The sequence below is a fragment of the Seriola lalandi genome, unplaced genomic scaffold (genome assembly GCF_002814215.2).
Source record: "Seriola lalandi dorsalis isolate HSWRI2012SDOR001 ecotype SW California unplaced genomic scaffold, Sedor1 jcf7180002054952, whole genome shotgun sequence".
NCBI lineage: Eukaryota > Metazoa > Chordata > Actinopteri > Carangiformes > Carangidae > Seriola > Seriola lalandi.
Genome location: NW_019525503.1, coordinates 660,899 through 676,855, shown reverse-complemented (window position 1 = coordinate 676,855; position 15,957 = coordinate 660,899). Strand labels below are relative to the sequence as shown.

Here is a 15,957-nt window from a genome sequence, read left to right as displayed (position 1 = left end):
GTGGTCCTTCGAACCGACGCAGAACGTCACGGATTTAAGCTTTTATTAATGATTTATTTGTTGTATTTTTTATTCATTCAACAAACCTAATCATCCAATCAACCGTGGATATTTACGCTGTGTGGATTTGTGGATAACAGTATCATTAACACATTAAAGGGGAAACTCACAAAGAGAAGACGTGCAGCGTGTGAGAGGACATGTTGGTGAGAAGATAATGACAGTTCTCGGGTCCATTTCGAGGACTAATCTTTGTTCCCCCAATCAAACATAAAAAGTCAATTCTCTGTGTTAATGAGCTCAATCACTCTGAGCTAAAAGCTTCAATAATTCATTTGCTTCCAGAACGTCAGACATCCATAATGAATAACATCCACAGTGAATTATTTACACAGTCATCCTTCGTGGCACAACTCACTGACTGACACTGAGTCACCCAGTGTGTCTGATGTTGCGTGTGCGTGTCTGTGTGTGCATGTGCATGTGCATGTGTGTGTGTGTGAATGTCATACCAACATTTGGCCCCGTAGCCGGCTCCCAACTATGATGTAGTAGTGGCATCCTGTGTGAAGAGGAACAGCATCGAGGCTAATTACAGCGGCTAGCGTGTACCACTGCTGCCCCATCAGCACAAAGCAGGGACATATACATACTGGGAAAATGTCTTATTAGGACAAAACAGAACAACTGTTACTTCTGGAAATATTATAATTTGAATGTCAATCATACATGAAACCTAACAATATCCACATCTGCAGAGACGAGGTTCATGTTACAACACAGGCTGGAAGCTGACGTTCTAGAAATGCTGGCAGCACAGTGAATACAATCTTGGCTGCAGACAACGATTATTGGCCAATTGTGTAAACATTGCCCCGGCAGACGGAGTCAATAAATTCATGTGTCACAGTTTCCTGACTTCAGAGGCCATGGCATTAAAGGGACTTCTCATCTGGATTTGCTCTCTGGCAGGTAAATCTCTCACTTATATATGTTTTGTCTGAAACGGAGAATATAATGAGACAGAAACTTCATGTGGCTAAAAGAAATCATGGAGGGATAAAAGTTATTATATCAGATACAGTATGAGTGTGTATGTGTCTGCTTGCAGTCTTGTCGTCCTCTGCCGCTGCAGATGAAACTGTGCCTAGGAAATGCAGCTCGCAAACTCAGCTGATGGAGCGTCTATCAGCTGATCTCAAGGTAAACAATAAATGTTCATCATACCAGAACAGCTGCTGTATCGTGCACATACAAGTATATGCAGCTCACATTGTGTTCACTGGAAGAAGAAAAACAACCCAGTCATCAAACCAGCGTGTGATATATATATATATATATATATATTTTAATTTCTGTTGCTTGTCACTTGATTTCCACATCACATCAGCAGTTAGGGACAAAACAAGTGCTGTGTCTGTTACAAACCAACAGGTGGCAGTAGAGTGTGGTGATAACCTGACTTCTGCATGGAGTGAACAGCAGACAGCTGCAGTGCTGCTGTCCATGAGGAATCTGGCTGATTCTCTGCACAAACACCAGCTGAAAGGTATGAGGACGAGCCGCGTGTGTTCTTCTTACACGCAGCAGTGGAACTGTGTGTCTTTGTGAGAACCGGCTCAGTCTTAGACCTTGAGTGCGAGGACGTTTTGTCCGGGGCCTCGCTTCTTCAAAGGGCCTGTTTGAGGTTTTCCACCTGGTTTTAGGATTAATGTTCTGAACTTATAGCGCACTACAGTGACTACGATGGATCGTTTTCACAGAGTCAGAGTCCTCATGAGCAGTGGGGTACACCACATTTATCACATTTGTCAAAGGATTTTGAGACACTAAATTAACTGAACTCTGCTGGGAAATAGGAGGATTACTACCTATTGAAGATGCTGACATCACAGATTAAGATCAAATGTTGGTGGTGTCATTTCTACTGATGGACTTTTTAATGTACTAATTGGCGATGGTTCCAGATATCGTCAAATTCCCTCTGGTATGTCTCAGGGACAGGAGAGTGTAGGGTTTAGGCAGAAAGGATAAAGAGAAGGGCTGCAGATGACAATAGACACAAGACATCTAACAGGTGGAAGCATCATTTATTAAACATTCACTGTTTTATAGGATGCCAAAGCGCTGAGCCGAAGCAATGCCCTGAAGCCGAAGTGCCCAGCAACGGGGGGCTGGCGTGCGTTTCAGTTGGCAACAACACCTACTGCAAACCTCTGTGCAACGATGTAAGTGGTACACACAGTTTTACATATTTATAAATATATTTATATATATATATATAAAAAAAAAACACTTTGTAATAACTGGTAGTTCTGTGCAAAAATGAAAAAAAAATGATGAGTGACATAATTTGAGTCTTCTTTCACAGGGTTATGATTTTGGTTTCATAAGAAGGAGTCGCTTGTTTGATAAATGCACTGAGCAGACTCGATATAAGTGGGACACCCAGTACGTAGGAGGAAACAAACTGGCCGTGTGCAACGGTGAGGCTGCACTTTAGTAACTTTCTATGAACCTGCAGTTGCATTTAATAATATATAATTTGCTGATTTCTAAGGTCAAAGCAGAAGCTACTTAACACAGCTAATTTACAAAGATCCAACCCCTCTTCAAATGTTCCCGATTTTGTCAGTGAAGTGATGTTTTATTGCCTTTCTGTGTCTCAAACTACCTGCACAAGGCAGCTCACGTATTTAAAGAGTGACATTTATGCAGGATGTTAAGTTGCGAAGACCAACCTGACTTGTTTTCCTTCCTTCTCCAGAGACACCTATTCGAATTTCAGGGGCAAAGACGGCGTATTTTCCAAAACATCAGGATTGCCTGACGACCAAGAGCAACAGCGAACTGCAGAGGAGCATCATCGAAACTTTTACCGCTGAACTGAAGAGTGAAGGCATACAGGGGGAGTCGCAGCATGGCTGTCTTGTGTGTGGATGAACATGAAGATGCATCAACAAAGTCACAAATGTTGTGAAAGTCCCTCTAAGATGAAATAAAGTTTTAGAATTAGTTGAAAAGTGAATGGTTTCCTTTGTTAGTTCAGTGTCAGTGCATCTGGTTTCACACACCAAGGCTAAAACGAAGATGCATTACATTATACTGTATGTGTTTTTAAAAGGCCTTACACTGTCAGGTGCTGTAACAAGCAATGTCTTCCATCGATTGTTGGCTATAAATCCATTCTAGGTCAAAAGGATGGATACACCTGCAAGTGTCTGACTGCCGTCTTCGCTGCTTTACGTCTGACTCCATTTTACCAGCAGTCACTCACTATTTATGTGAGTGACTATTAGTAAAATGATCTTGATGGCAAGATCTGGATTCAAGCAGCAGATTAAACGAGGTTAACCACTCCATCAAATGGACTGCTCTGTTCTGCTGTCCGGTCTGCTCTCAGGTTTTTTTCGCTAACACATCCAGACACAGCTCACGGAGGTCAAGGTTAAAAAGTCAAAATGAGAATGCAGTATCTCATTAGATAGCCATTGACATTCCACTCATTCTATTAGGAATCACTCTAATCAGAGAGAAAATGACCCGCACAGTGACCCTCTGGTGTAGGCCGACAGACCGTCTAATCATCAATTACGGAAATAACTCTCTCTGGACTGAGGGATTAACAGTGATAAACTGTAATGTCACACATCGCCCACAAGGTGGCAACAGACATAATGTTCTGTTTTCATGTGTGCTGAGGCCTTCACTTGTCCATATTCATCTACATCTTTTTAGTATCTGGATCATCCCTCACAATCCTTCACACACTACTGTTGGAGCCGTTTTTCATCATTTGACCTTTGGTGCCAGTGAAGGGAAATCTTGATGCTGCAGCACACAACAGCAATATTTTAGTGGGGTTTCCAACTGGAGGCCCTTTCCTGTTTAAACATGATAAAAAAAAAAAGCTTTTTCCCAGTTTGGTGTGGAGGAACTCGACTAGCCTGCGCAGAGACACCAGTTCATTATTACCAAAAACAGGATTTTTAAAGCCGGATAAACAGCAGAACGATATCCGTTGCATAACGTGCAGTTGGCAAGTGGTGAGAAAGGCGGGAAACGCAACAAGCCAAACAATAAGCTTGTTGTGGTAACGTTAGTTCAGACTCCAGCAGCAGTCCCTCTTGTCTGCTTTTTCATTATATCTGATATGATAAGAGCTCAAGTTAAAAGGCATGCTGAATGTGTTTCCTTCCTCATTACCAGTGTTAAATCTACATATAGTGATATACATCAATCAATATGAAAAAATATTGTGATAATATTTTTAGCCATATTGCTCATGCAGCCCAGCTTCAACAGTGAAAATTAGTGACCCGGTGCTTTTATTTCATTGTTTGTTTTATTTAAATTAAAAGTACAAAATCCAATGTCAGTGCTTGAGTTAAAATTAACCAGAAATTAAAGTGTTATTAGCCTTCAACTATCATGCAATAATAAAATAATTGTTCCCATGTTTACATGCTGTTCAATGATATTTCAGTATGTAACTCAACAACCCCTGTTATTGCAGTGTTAGTCTTCGTACACTAGAGGGCAGTATACAATCACTTTTTAGAATACTTCCTTTATATTCTACCAGACACACACACACACACACATTATTCTGTTCACTATGTATATGTGTGTTTAGTTGTTAAAATAAATAAATTGAACAGTGTATTTTGGAGTAGAAAAGAAATGACAAATATTTCATAGAAAAACATTTAGTTTCAGCTCTGAGGTTACTCACAATTGAATCTGCTGTTTTCATGTAACTTCTCAAACTAAAAACTAAAGAAGAAACAATCCTAACATGAAGATGGAACCTACATTTAGATTAATTTTATTACAGCACATTCAGTTTAGAATCTTTCTCTTTTGTTCCTTCTTTTCTCTCATTTTTTCTTATTCATTAGCGCGTTTGTTTTTGTTTTTAACAGCTGAAACAATCAGTGAACCAGTGTAACCTTCCTGTATCATCATTGTGCCAAACCTAATGCTGCTCACTCCCTTGGCTGCTGTCCAGCATCTGCAAATAATGAAAAAAGATAAACTGCATGAAAGCATACAAAGAACCCGCTACAGAAAGAGGCTGATTATGAAAAGGTTTTGAACTTCCTTTTCCCATGGCAACATTTTGAAAATGAATAACGGCGTGCTACACCTTAGCCGTTCTTGAAAGATATTATTTTTCTGTCCTGGTATGACATGCAAATAATCCCGTCTGATTCTGTAAGCATATGAATGACTGTGTGCTATCTGAAATAGTTTTTATTAGCCTGAACAAAAGCCTTGTTCATAACACAAGCAACTTACTGACTGCAGGAGCCGTATTTCTGAGCTGAGCTCCTCCTGCCGAAGCTCAAGCGCTGCCTTTTTATGCATCTCCAGCTCCTTCCTCAATCTGGTAAACAAATGAAACCAATGTCAGTTAACTGAAAATGTGCTGGGAGAAAACTTACGAAAGGGACATTTGCAAAGATTAGCTTCAGCATTTTCACTTCTACATATTGAGTTTAAACCTTTTGATGTTTTCTTACCTGAGAAAATGAAGTTTGTTTCCTTTTTATTGTGTTTGTGTCACTACGTTATCTGTTACTTTGCCATTGTGTTTTTTCCACTGAGAAAATGAACTAAATGAAAGTAAAACCTGTTTTCCACATTGGTATTCATGCTCATAGTGACACCGAAAACAAATGCAAAATATAACCCAACGCATAGATAATCAGGTGAAGATAACAGTTGGTTTCTATTTCAATAGAAAGCTTACATGACTGATGTGTTTTAAGTTTCAGTATGTTTGCACAAAAACACTTTACATTACTGGAAATAGTCTGGTTCAGGGTAATAGTTCAACTAAAACCTTTAGCATTGTAGCCAAATTTCCACAGCAGGTAAAGTTTACATGAATGTTCTGAAGGATGAAATATCCAGAATAATTTGTTGTAAGTTTAAAGTTTCCTCGTCGCTAATGGAAATTAGGGACTTCCTGATATTTAGTGAACATTTGACACATGGATCCCTTGCGTCGTTATAAATCTCTGTGACCCACCTGCTGACTTCAAACAGCAGAAGACACCAGACTTGAGGCAGCTGCTGATAAAAGTAACAGGACAGATTTAAGAGTAACCCCGCAGTCGTGATGTAAAATGTTTCAACGTCTGATCCCCATTGTTGTGTGTGTGTGTGTGTGGGGTGATGCCGTCCCTAGGGGCATGAAGATATACGGGAGGCCCCGAGGGACAAATTTACTAAGCATAGAATGAACCGACAGCAGTAAATCAAGTTTAGAAATTTCTCTCACATTGCAGTCGTCCAACTGGAGCAAATCTCAAAGGCTGGTTGGAAGGTTTAAAGTACAAAGCTGCAGGAAGGACGGATCAAGGGATGACGGAGGGATGCGAGAGTTTGACCTTACACTGGTTACAACTGAAATATTTATTTGCATGAATCTGACTGACTTTTATTTTGATAATCATATGATCATGAAAACCTGGTTACCTTCCCCACAGAATACATGTTACTGCTGTGACACCTTGGTGAAGGTTTTGTTCCTAAACAGAAAACAATCAGTCAGTACCTCTGTAACAATCTCTCCTCCACAAAAATAAATACATTTGATCTGTTTTACCTGCATTTCATGAGCAAAGAAAATGTAAAAGTACAGTATATGAACCTGATGCAGTGACCACAGAGGAGAGCGCTGTCCCTCTGTCATAGACTGAAACAACAGTCTGCTCTTATTGTAGCAAAGTAAATATTTCACCCAATAATTTCATAAACATACATGAAATTGTATTACTCGGTTCACTTTGCCTCTGGAAAAATCATTGACTTGGGGTCCAGGCTACCTGATACCTTGGCTGTGATTTAACTGTTATGGCAGGTGTGTGAGGGAGTCATACCGAGCTACACATGAATCTGAGACGAGCCTCCTACCTCTCTCTTCCTTTTATTGGAAGTTAATGAAACAATAAAACAACCAAACTTTAATTGCATTTTCACAGTCTGGAGAACCAACAGCAGTGTTTTTAAACTTTACACTTCACCGTGGAAACTTAACACAAATCAGATTTTTAAGGTGAGCGTAGTCGCAGAAGAAGAGTGATGCTTCTCGCAGCGAGATGCTCATTTGGCATTTTGGATACTGGTGGTCTCTGCAGGTTTTTATTAGATTCCTGCACTGCAATGACATCTTTAAATGAGCCTTCACAAATAATGTAGCAGTGATACATCAATGAAGAAAACCCTACACATCAAAACTCCCCGAGCACATCGACTGAATACTTTAGGTATCTTTCCACTGTGACAGTGAATGATCCGCACGGGCTGCCGCTCTGTTCTGCACAATGAACACTTTTTAAACGACTGTAGCACTCATTCAAATTGACACGCATTCAATTTCCAACAATCAATAAGCGGAGAGTTAAATATGTGTTTTAAAGAGACGCTGCGGAGGCTGAAGACAGGATTGATGGCTTCAGTTCAGAATGGATGATCATAAGAACGAGTGAGAGGAAAGGGGGAGGGGGGGGCTCACTCTTCCAAAGCCACATCCTCAGCACTTCCTGAGGCTAATAAGCTTGGGGGGTAATGACATACCTAGTATGTTTAACGAGGCTGATGGATGAACAGGACATGCTAGCCACATGCGTGATTTAAGGCAAGGCTGCAAGAACATGAAGTAAAGGACAGAGGATAATAAATAAAGATGAGCAAAACACAGCTGAAAGTGAAAGCAAAGATTTTGTACCTTGTCCTAATAACAGGCATGGTGAAACCGTCTTTGATTAAATGTGATTTTTAGAGAGTTAGAATAAATTAATACATGTTCGTCTTCTGATTTAAAAACTGAAAGTCTAGACATTATCATCTAGATAAGGTTCGGGGGTGGGGGGGTTGTTAATCACTTCACATCCATAGTATTGTAGAAAAGACATTATCCAAAGTGGTGGCATCAGCAATAACAATGGCCCCTTCCTTCCTGGAACACTATTGATCTTCACTCTTTAATTAGATAAAGGAAGTCCCTTTGTGGAGAAACAAGGTGGGCCAGCGCTCACCTACCAGTCATGTTTCAACAGAGGAAGAGCCTCAGTTCATATTCTACAACTAATTCATATTCTACTGAGACGTGCAGACACATGTTCATGTCTTTACAAAAACGTTGCTGTTGTTCCTTATTTGTATCCGTTGTTGTGTTTGGATTCGAGAATCTAAGGAGATAAGGAACGTGTGAGCACTCATCCAGAAAGGTTAAATACCAAGTGTTTTGTTGTTTTGTTGAGCTACGTTTTTATTCTTGGAAATCTGCGCTTTGTACTTACACAGGCATTTATTCTCCCACTCAGTGTCAGAGGTGCAACTTCAAAATGTGTAGATTTACCGCTCACAGCGAACTTCTACTAAATTACAGCATCTGGCTTTGTGACAGACTCCATGATTGACACAAGTTTCATAACCTTTTCAGAAGAAAAGACGCCGCAAGCTGCTGGTTTTTTACTGATAGCGATGAGTACTGATCTGAATGAATGAGTAGACAAACATAGCTAATGCAGACGTCTCTATACGGAGCACGGGGGGGGGGTTAGTGACTGGTTTGATGAGGATGGAGATGCTGTGAATGATATACTGGAGAAGACAATGCTCCCAACCACCATCATTAACTCTGAATCAACACCAAATGATGCAACTTTCTTTCTTTGGGGGGGAAGAATGGTGTCCATCCCTCCAGCAGAGCTTCAGAGACTTGGAGAGTAGATCTCAAGAAGCATCAACATGTGGTTCTGTTTATTCTACATCGACTGTCTGCACAGACTTGTTCGCATGTGTAGTCGGCTCCGTTTGATCCATCCACGCGGTCATAAATTAAGTGTCACAACCAGAGGAGGGTATGGGGTATTTCCCCAGTTCAAATGGAAAACATATTTCTAAATAAAATTTCCCAGTGAGGTGAAACTCACAAGTGTTAACGCCTACATTTCCATAGTGTTCATGTGCCTCAGATGTCTTTAGATAGTTCTCTGAAGCCCGGACGCAGGTTAGCTAACTACAAAGACTCATTGAAGGACTTCTATTTGTATTATCAATTTTCTGCTCACTCGTTCATTCGTGACACAAACACACAGTTTACCAGTTTACCGTTCTTAATACAAATACACTGTTGCCCATAAAGTTGGAATAATTTTGTTTTCAGACACAATCCTCTGTTTATTTCTATCTAAATGCATCAGTAGTCACTTTTGACCAGGTGCGATGATTACATTATGTGTCTCAATTACCCAGGTGAAATGCAATAAATCACATTGTCACAATCATTTCACGGAAAGAGGTAAAACAATATTTTATTCCAACTTTATGAGCAACAGTGTATTTTGGATGGGAATTCCTCCTATTGTATATCTAATTCAATATATATACTGTATATATGTACTGTATGTTTATGTAAAAGGTATGGGTGTTCACGTTCCTCTATACGCTTGGTTTACAAACAAAAGTTTGATTTTTTTCCCACTTGAAACTTGATGTATGATTCCACTAAAACCAAACAGTATTTATTTGCTGGTAAGTCGCTGGATAAGCAACACGCCGCCCCTCATTCACTTCCCTGCATCAATCACATTTGCCTTTTTTTTTTTTCCAACACTTGTTGACTGAATGAAATACACTGCAGATCAAAGCCTTAATTAAGCCAAATGGTCTTAATGCTCTGTTATTTACACTTCTGGAGCTGGACCCCAGCCAGGAGGACAGAGGAAGAGAAACGCAGGCGGGAGCTGGGTACTGGTCTATTCAGCACTTTTCACAGCATGATTCAGTTCTACCCTTCGTAAATACACCTTTTATCTAACAAGCATGCAGAATGCTGGGTTGTTTTGGGCTGTTAACACTATTTTTTAAGTGTATTAAGTGCATTTCAAGAATGACTTGTGCTATTAGTGCTACTAAGATGATTTTTTATCAGTTATACTAAAACATAGAGCTGTAGCGAGGAGAGGGGAGTGGTTGTATTTTTATAAACCAGGGCCCGACAGCCTTCACAGTCCACAAAACGCTCAACTAATGCAACATCACAGCTGCTCAGCACGGACTATTTAAAATATCAGGAAGCTCAAAGGAAACCTCTGCGAAATAACATGTTTTATGAGCTGCTAAATGGCTTACTGCTGTGTTTACATTTTGTTTTATTCTATTTTGCTCCTTTGTGTTTTATTTGCTTTTATTTCCCCGCAGCATTTAGTGTTTACTCTTTTGTGTCTCATAAGGATTATATTCTGTGACTAAATGTAATTGCGAGCAAATCTGGTGCTGCAAACTGCGTCTGTGTGTCTAAATATAAAAACCTCCCTTAGCATCCAGACAGCTGATGGTACTCACCTTAGACAGGTGCTGTCAGTGAGAGGTTTCTGACTGACAAACAGGCTCTCCGCTCTCAGAGACGCTGTCATTGCTTCAGCCACACTCAACTGCCGATCCAGGTCTGTAGTCAAGAGTAATAAATCACAAAAATGACTTCTCTCAAACGAGACAGACACGTACTGTAGGTGCATCGTTAAGACATTTGCTGAGGTGGCTGAGACGATGGGACTAAGTTTAGAGCAGCCACCACCATGACCTTGCAATGCTCTTGCTGTAACACGGTGCTGTTTTTGTTCCGAACACACCTATACCTGTCTTCTTTCTATTGAGTATGCAGACTGAATGTGTGTGTGTGTGTGTGTGTGAAGTCAAGCAAATTAAAAATCAAATTTCACATCAGTGATGTCCCCTCCAACCTAACCATGAGGCCAGAAACTAACATGGTTTATGACCAACATCTGGGCTCAGTATTAAACTGCTTGGCAGCGTGGTAGAATTATCAGATTCTAACTGGCTTGGCAGCAGTTACATTTATAGCCCTGATTTCCGTCGAAGTCAAAGACATGACTTTAATAACAAGCTGGAAAAGTGATGGTTTGCTATAGACTGTGTGAATGTATTTTAAAAATGGGGTTATAAACTGAAAACTGTGAGAAGTCAAAAAAAGTTTAGCAGTTCTGCAGCTGCTCTTTCAGAACCAGATTATCCGAGATACAGTGAACATTTGGTATTCACCTCTCCGGCTGTTATCCAGACCCTGTAGTTCAAGCTGGAGCGCTCTCTTCTGCTCCTGCATGGAGCTCATGTGCCTGTTACTGCTGCTCATCAGCTCCATGTCTGCTTGAGGAGGGAGAGAAGAAGGGAGATTTAGATTGAAGTTAAACTGCTCAACCAAAGAAAACTTCTTTTGCAAAAGGTGCAAAGTGAGCATTTTTGAACTTCACTTAAACTGTACACACAATCACATAATGGTGCTCCCTTGAGCCCAGATATAATGAGTAATGGGAAGACGTTGGTTGCCATTGGCAATAGGAGCTATAGCCTTAATCTTGTGGAACTAATGAAAAGAGTCGAAACCAAATTAAAGTATAATTTATCATTAAATGTTGAATGTTGCTAGACTTCAAAAATATATTATACTGTCTTCTAATAAACCAGTGCCATGAAAATTCTCTACAACAATCACTACATGAGACACATGTTCTCAAAACTCCTAACTTTCTGATATCTTACTTTTTTAATTGCTAATTATTTTTACCAAACACACGAGTGGTGGTTTGTTCACAACTAGAGTGTCATTAGTGCTGCAGAGGCCAGGTGAGTTCGTTTGTGAGCTGTGCAGACTTTAGATATTGTAATAAAATGAGGTATTTTACAGCTCAGAAGCTTTGTACAGAAACTAAATCCTGTCTTTTAGCCACTGACAGATTTTACACGGAAGGATCGTGTTTTTTTGAGTATATTTTTTAAGCGTTTTTCCACAATGATAAATTCTTCTCTTTCCAACACCTTCCAGCTTCTTTCAGTCTGTGATCCGTGCAACATCCTATTATTAATTAAAAAGTACAGCTTTTCATTTTCACACTCTTCAGTCGTGAATCTCATTACTGAGCTCTGATTTTCATTCGGTTTTTTTCATTCTCCACTCACCTTCAATAGATTTAAATAATATTCTTACTGAAATCATATTGACTACCTCTTCACTGTGTCAGCGATATACTGTCAACATGTCGGGGATCGTGCCCATGATTATAATTCAACTACCTACTACCACTTGTTCATCTACTTATACTCTATAATATACCAAGACTTAAATAATAATTTTGAAATGAGGAGTCAGGGCCTACATCTGCATTATATAACGTCTGTCTCCTGTGACAACAGTACAATAAACAGTGTTTTATGACCTTTGTATAATGATTCCACCTCCCTCTCCAGGTCCAGGATCTCAGTGTGTGTTTGGCTCTCGAACACTGTTTCTCTGTTCCCTCGAAGACTGAAGTCACTGTTGAACCTTGAGATCTCTTGAAGGAAGATTTCCTCTTCTTCTTTAGACTCCCTCTTTACCTTGGACTGGTATGGAAAGCAGGATCATGAGAAATGCTCACCAACAATAATGCAAATACAGATTGCGATGCCACAACGACTTCTGCTATTAGTGATATATATTTTAATGATACAATTTTATTAAAATCTCATTCTTTAAGTGAAGGCATCGCAGTATTTCACTTTCACTTTTGTGCAGTCTCTTACATTTCCATGGGTTTGTGTATTTTCCTACCCCACAGTGCTCCCTGTGAGTGGGCTGACAACCTGGGCTTGTGTGGGCATATAATGTGATCAATGAGTGTATCCCTCAAGAGTAAAACAGCATGCTTTTTGTTAAGGGTCTCTTACTACATTAGCATGTGTCTGGGATTAACTAAGAAGTATCCTTTAGCGAGAATGACAGCTCTTTAATCAAACCGTGTTTACACGTCAAAAAAATGTGGTGGATAGCTTAACGTCTGTGAGTCAAATACATGAAGTCATTTCACAAACGTTTCAGCTTTGCAAATACACAGATTTGCTGCTTTTCTTTGTTTTCTATCATTGTTAATGTAATTTATTTTGATTTTGGACTGTTGGACATTTTATAGACCAATTAATCAATTAATTCCAAAAAAAAATTGAGTCTGACAGAAATATGGCACAGCTGAACTAAGAAAGTCTGCTGATATGAATGATATGCCTGATATGGTAATGTGTATCCATATTACATATAACCTTTACTATATGATATGTCAATATTGATTCAGGCTTCAACCTACTAGACGTTCCCAGAGATGTCTCTTCTGGCAGAGCAGCTCCTCAATTTTCTTCAACATCTGGTCTTCACATTTCTTGATCAGGTCGTGCTGCAGCCTCATCACAGACGACTGCTGCGCCTGGAGCGTAAATAAATGAGTGGGAAATTAAGATGCAACCTGAGAGACAGATGTACAGAGAGGGAGATGCATTACTGATACTTTACATGTCAGAGAGATGTTACTGATCCCAGCGGAGGAGAAATGAGATGTGATGAAAATTCTAGGGTGGGTAGGTAGCGCAATCATTATGTATTGTATACTGTACTGGGAAATGATGAACGAAAATGACTTGTTCCTTTGACTATTTTTAAAAACAGAGGTTTCAGCACATCTATATATACCACTCACTTTCTAACTGTTCTTATTTAGTTCCCGCTGTCTTTTATTCTGTGTAATTGCGCGGTACGTCCCAACAGGAGAGAAAATTGCCAGATTATATAGGAAGGTATATTCATGGAGGATGCTTTTTAAAGTTGCCTCAGGCATGATTTTCAGTGCAGCTTTCAGTCTATTACTCGAGCTGTCAAGAAGGAAATGAGTTTATTGCTTCTCATACAGTAGTGGAGGAGCTCCTGTACGTTTCCATCGAGCGGAATCAGGTTCCAAGTTTTCTAAACACTATAATTATCTTAAGACAGCCCTGACATACTGTGAAACATTACATCATGTGAGCTGTAAACACACTGAGCTGTAAACACACCCTGTGTATCCCTATGATGTAAACAGTTTCAATATTCCACTGTAAGGGGTCAGAAAAGGTAAGTCTTCAGAGGAATTTAATACTCAGACAGACACAGTGTTCTATTTCATTAGATCTACTCATTTGCTCTTTTGATCGGATGTCCACTTTTACAAGTACAGGAACAAGTTGGCAATATTTCTGAAAGGTCAACAAGCTTGCCTTTGACATCATATCTCACACATACTAAAAGGTTTCACTAATGCTATCCGGTGGAAATTAGCCATTGATTTTACATTGGCACTTGCAATCGATCCTATGCACTGTTGATGAAACGAATGGGAAACATTAAGTATTTTAAATCATAAAGCAGATCAGCTCGTCAATATGCCAATATGCACTTCTTTACCTCATGAGTGAATGCTACTAATTCTGTATGACTCAAGGTAAAGCAATTACATCTATGTATTTTACAACAAAATAAACTTTATGTATTTATAATACAGAAAAAAAATCATAAAACATCTCTGTTTTATAAGTCTATCCTATTGGATAAACAGTAAAATTTTATATTTCCCTCTTGACACCATGGACAATATATTAACAAAATTATTCACCAGTTCTTCATGTACAATTTTACTGATCCTAGTGCAACAACCCGCAACACTTATCTAGATGTACAGTTCAAAGTCAAACTAAATGATATGCCATGATGCAAACGAGTACCATGCTGTGAAAATATCAGGTTGTTCTGAATCACCAGGAGCCTACCATCAAACGGGCAGCAGTAACATTCATCACTTATTTACGCTGGCTTACTTTGAAAGGTACTGAAATTGTTGAAAATCGACTAGAACCCCCCCAACATCATGAATTTCCCTTAGGGGATAAATAAAGTATCTATCTATCTATCTATCTATCTATCTATAACAACAAGTCTGTTAATATTTAATAAGCCATTAAACATTATAAAGGTGGCTCTAGTCACAAAATGTAATTATAATTCATCTATTAGCAACACATAAATGAGAACAACTAGACTGTAATGTAGCCTCACCTTTTCATCAAGTTCCTCACTGGCCTTTTCATACTTTTCTGTGCCGTTCTTGATTTTCTCATTGCATCTGATGATGGCTACTTTGACTGAAACAAAAATAACTGATTAGCTAATAACCTGCCAAAGAAGACCACAGCACATTGAGCAACTTGTCACAAATCACTGTTTATAATGTGACTTAAATATGAGCATAAGAAATACACCTTAAATTATATAAACTGAACTGTGGGTGGATAAAGAGGGGGACCCTCCCTTCTTCATTGTTTATGTTGCTAACCCAGCTAAGTAGCATTTTAACTAGTCTTCCAATGTTAGCTACTAGCTAACGTTATAGTTTATCGTGTTAGCTTAAACGTCAGTCATACCGTCTTTGAATTTCTGTGTCTGTTCAGTCAGTTGATGTTCAGTTAGAAGGATTTGTTGAAATAGTGCGTCTAGACTCATTTGGAGTCAATAGCTGACAAACAAGTAATCTGGAATACAAGTAACAGATACCACTGTATGTTACATTAGCTAACAGATAGTTACCCGCGGGAACTAACCTAGTCACTCGGTAAGCTAGCTCCGCCTCTGACGCAGTTTGACGCGTCATGCCCCACCCACGCGCTGACACGGTTGGTTTGTTTTTCCCCTCTACACACAGCAAACAAGACCAAAAGTCCTGATAAAAGTTATTTTTTGCGAAGTTACTCGTTTGAGAGAGTGGAAACGTTAACAGACGCAGTTTTGTAAAAAAAACAAAAAAAAAAAAAAAAAAACAGTTTAAGAAAACTGCTGAAAAAATAATAGCTTGTCAGCGTAGCTAGCATTAGCTAAAATCATGCTAGCAGTAGTTATGTTTGTCGTTAGCTAGCGTGACTGTTGACTGCACCGGATGCACAATGTGAACTGTGATTGATTTAACCCTACGTTATTAATTTAGCATTTCACCATTACTTGCAGTACGGTTAACCAACTGTATTCACTAACAGAGCACTTCCATCAGTCTGTCCCCACTCATTGTGTTGAACTTGTATTAAGTGCTATAT

At 39.3% G+C, this 15,957-nt stretch overlaps 2 protein-coding genes across 2 annotated transcripts; one reads left to right on the top strand and one right to left on the bottom strand.

Annotated features, from left to right (window-relative positions):
* The first annotated feature begins 821 nt into the window (after window positions 1-821).
* LOC111645464 (uncharacterized) lies at window positions 822-3,023 on the top strand. Its single transcript, XM_023394684.2, has 6 exons — window positions 822-972; window positions 1,112-1,203; window positions 1,435-1,549; window positions 2,116-2,228; window positions 2,372-2,486; window positions 2,768-3,023. The coding sequence occupies exons 1-6, from the start codon at window positions 900-902 to the stop codon at window positions 2,941-2,943; spliced, it is 684 nt and encodes a 227-aa protein (XP_023250452.1). The 5' UTR covers window positions 822-899; the 3' UTR covers window positions 2,944-3,023.
* A 1,955-nt stretch (window positions 3,024-4,978) lies between these two features.
* LOC111645449 (coiled-coil domain-containing protein 172) lies at window positions 4,979-15,373 on the bottom strand. Its single transcript, XM_023394663.1, has 8 exons — window positions 15,295-15,373; window positions 14,930-15,015; window positions 13,155-13,271; window positions 12,252-12,417; window positions 11,080-11,181; window positions 10,363-10,465; window positions 5,302-5,389; window positions 4,979-5,014 (listed from the first exon to the last, which is right to left on the bottom strand). Exons 1-8 carry the CDS (start codon window positions 15,371-15,373, stop codon window positions 4,979-4,981), a joined length of 777 nt encoding a protein of 258 aa, XP_023250431.1.
* Window positions 15,374-15,957: the final 584 nt, after the last annotated feature.